The sequence below is a fragment of the Mandrillus leucophaeus genome, unplaced genomic scaffold (assembly GCF_000951045.1).
Source record: "Mandrillus leucophaeus isolate KB7577 unplaced genomic scaffold, Mleu.le_1.0 Scaffold381, whole genome shotgun sequence".
Classification (NCBI taxonomy): Eukaryota; Metazoa; Chordata; class Mammalia; order Primates; family Cercopithecidae; genus Mandrillus; species Mandrillus leucophaeus.
Genome location: NW_012104043.1, coordinates 210,771 through 214,083, shown reverse-complemented (window position 1 = coordinate 214,083; position 3,313 = coordinate 210,771). Strand labels below are relative to the sequence as shown.

The 3,313-nt window shown below is 40.1% G+C and overlaps 1 protein-coding gene across 1 annotated transcript in view; it reads left to right on the top strand.

Moving 5' to 3' along the window:
• The window catches only part of HERC3 (HECT and RLD domain containing E3 ubiquitin protein ligase 3), a 219,816-nt gene that overhangs the window by 85,389 nt on the left and 131,114 nt on the right, over window positions 1–3,313 (top strand). Inside the window, exon 4 of the mRNA XM_011990724.1 lies at window positions 995–1,249. Coding sequence (XP_011846114.1) covers window positions 1,024–1,249 — 226 coding nt within the window. The 5' untranslated portion in view covers window positions 995–1,023. The remainder of the gene's footprint in view (window positions 1–994; window positions 1,250–3,313) is intronic.

The window sequence follows — 3,313 nt, the reverse complement described above, 5'->3', positions numbered from 1 at the left end:
TCTTTATGTTTATTCTTTTCAGGAACTGCCAGACATTTTTACAAGCCAGTGTAGGATGGTTCTAACAGCCCCACATTATTGCCAACACTTGTTGTTACCTGGCCATCCTTGTGGTGTGAATTGGTAGCGAGAGATGAGATTTTTTGTTTGTTTGTATGAAAGGGAAACATTAATTGTTAAAAGGTAATGAAACTTTAGGCTAGTGTCAGTAATCAGGCAAAAGTTGATTACCTGCTAAATAGAAGAGGTCTGTGTTATACTGTGGTCTCTGTTGAAGGAGATTAAAATCTCTTTTGGGGAGTTAAGTTATAAAGATATAAAGAGAAAGCTACCAGTTAGGCAGTATAGTAGACATGTCAGAGGGATGCAGGCTGACTGTCACTGTAACAATCCCAGAGTCTCTCAGGTAGGAAGTGAGGCTTGACTCAGATCTGGAACCAAGGGTAAAAGGGAATGGCAGAGAAGATAACGTTTTTTTTTTTTCCATTTTTCATCTTCACTTCAAGTGGTGAAATCCTACTAACCAATCTAATATTAGGGTATGTAAAGGAGTTAATTGGTTCAAAAATTTTTAAAACATTAAAATAAGCAGAAAATTCAAAGGAATGATGCATTGAGAAAGGATAAGGTGAAGTCTTGAGAGTGTTTTCAAAACTGTTACTAACTTAATGGTTTGCCAAGATTGTTTCAGCTCATCTCCTGTACTCAGGATTCTTTAGCAGTGATCTGAAAACCATATTCTGTCTGTTCACTCGTTCATTTAAACAAACACAATTTATTTAAACTGTTTTTTAAACTCTTATTAAAATACAAAGTAGCATCATTTTAACATAACTGCTTTCAACAGTATTAATATGTTTTATTTTGAGATGTAAGATATCTTAAGAATATTAAGGGGAGGGTTATTTTTTAAATTGGTTACATTCATTACTTGATTTTCTATGACCTATTTCTTTTTAATTAAAAATGATTTTTTTTTTTAACTCTCTCCTAGGCTACATGATTCCCTGAAAGTTAAGAACAATGTTATGTTGGGGATATTGGTCTCTGGGCCAACCTGGTATCAGCACCAACCTGCAGGGAATTGTGACTGAGCCCCAGGTGTGTGGGTTCATATCTGACAGAAGTGTCAAGGAGGTGGCCTGTGGGGGAAACCACTCTGTGTTCCTGCTGGAAGATGGGGAAGTTTACACATGTGGTTTGAACACCAAGGGGCAGCTGGGCCATGAGAGGGAAGGAAACAAGCCAGGTGAGTGCACCTTGTCTGTCTTGATTATTGGTGAGAATGGAAAGTTGGAGGACACAGTGGCAGAGGGCCTGATTGGACCTTTCTCCACCAAGTGTTAGGTTTCAGGGAAGCTCTTTTGAACGGTGCAGGGATTCCCTCCTGTTTGGAACCCTTGTGTCTAATTCAAGCCTTTTGATGGAAAAACAGACTTTTCTTTTTTTTTTTTTTTTTGAGATAGGGTCTTGCTCGGTCACCTAGGGTTGAGTGCAGTGGCCAGATCTTGGCTCACTGCAACCTCCACCTCCCAGGTTCAGGTGATTTTCATGCCTCAGCCACCTGACTAGCAGGGATTACAGGCATGCGCCACCACAAGACTTTTTATTTTTCATCTTATTAGAGAACTTATGTAATGTCAGTTACCCGAGGAGGGGAGGATGACTAGTTAGTTCAGGGTTAGAATAAAATAGATTTTGCCCATTGTATTAGTTGGTTTTCACACGCTGATAAGACAAACCCAAGACTGGGCAGTTTACAAAAGAAAGAGGTTTATTGGATTTACAGTTCCATGTGGCTGGGGAGGCCTCACAATCATGGCAGAAGGTGAAAGGCACATTTCACATGGCAGCAGACAAGAGAAGAGAGCTTGTGCTGGGAGACTCCCATTTTTAAAACCATCGGATCTCATGAGACTCATTCACTATCTTGAGAACAGCACAGGAAAGACCTGCCCCCATGATTCACTTACCTTCCACTGGGTCCTTCCTGTAACACGTGGGAATTCAAGATGAGATTTGGCTGGGGACACAGCCAAACCATGTCCCCCAGTAATTTAATGCTGAGAATTATGACAGTTTTTGATCAGGTAATCCTCACACAATCACTATCAGAAGCTTTACTTCCTGATTACCTATATTCATTCCTTTGTTTCTGCAACATGCTTTTATTATATGTTTTGTGCTAAGCAATGTGATTGGTGTTATGAGTGGAGGGATGAATGAGATATGGTGATGATGTGGCTGCAGTGATCCCCATGGCAAATGCTGTCATGCAAGTCTGTATTATGTAAGTTGAAGAATACACCAGAGGTGTAGGGAAGGGGAGATTGGTTCTGCCTTTGGGCGTTGAGTAGAACTTTGTTGTGTGTGTGTGTGTGTGCATGAATGTGCACTTGGGTGTATGAATGAATGTGGCAGCATCACTCAGGTTATTGCACACCTGATACCCAGTGATGTGGATATAAAGGTGCAATACTTGTTCAGGGCATGTTGAGTAGTGTGGTGAGACTGGTAAGAGCGGGTAATAGAAGAGGATAAGCTGGAAAGGTAGGGGGCTAATTCGTTTCCTTAAATTTCAGTGCTTTTAATTGATTTGTAACAAGTGCTGCACATATTTGAAGTTTGTTGATTTTATTTTTTTCCTCCTATTTTTACATTTTTTTTGAGACAGAATCAGGCTGGAGTGCAGTGGTACCATCTTGAGTCACTGCAACCTCCGCCTCCTGGGCTGCAGATATCCTCCCATTCTTAGTCTCCTGATTAGCTAGAACTACAGGCATGTGCCAACACACCTGCTAATTTTTAAATTTTTGTTTTAGTAGAGATGGAGTTTTGCCATGTTGTCCAGGCTGGTCTCAAACTCTTGAGCTCAAGCAATCTGCCTGCCTTGGCCTCCCAAAGTGCTGGGATTACAGGTGTGAGCCACCATTCCTGGCCCTATTTTTACTTTTAAAGAATCTAAGTATGACTTTCAGTATATGTGTATCATGGATTTATAAGATCCTCTTAGTAGTGATGATGTGTAAATGAGTCTTCTTTTGGTGAGAAATTTTAAGATAGGGTCTTAAATTGTGACCACATATTTGTCACACTAGCATAGGTGTTTGCTCCTTTTTCTGTTACCTGCTGTCCTTTTCATTTAATACAGATCATTCCAGACACTGAAGCTTCATTAAAGAATAACTTGCAGTTTTTTTGAGATGGTTTTACCCTTTTATTTGGCATCAGTATGAATTGAATTTTTTCTGTGACACTGTCTTCCTCTTCTCTCACATGTATTATTCCCGTCTATAGTAAGTGACAGTGTTCC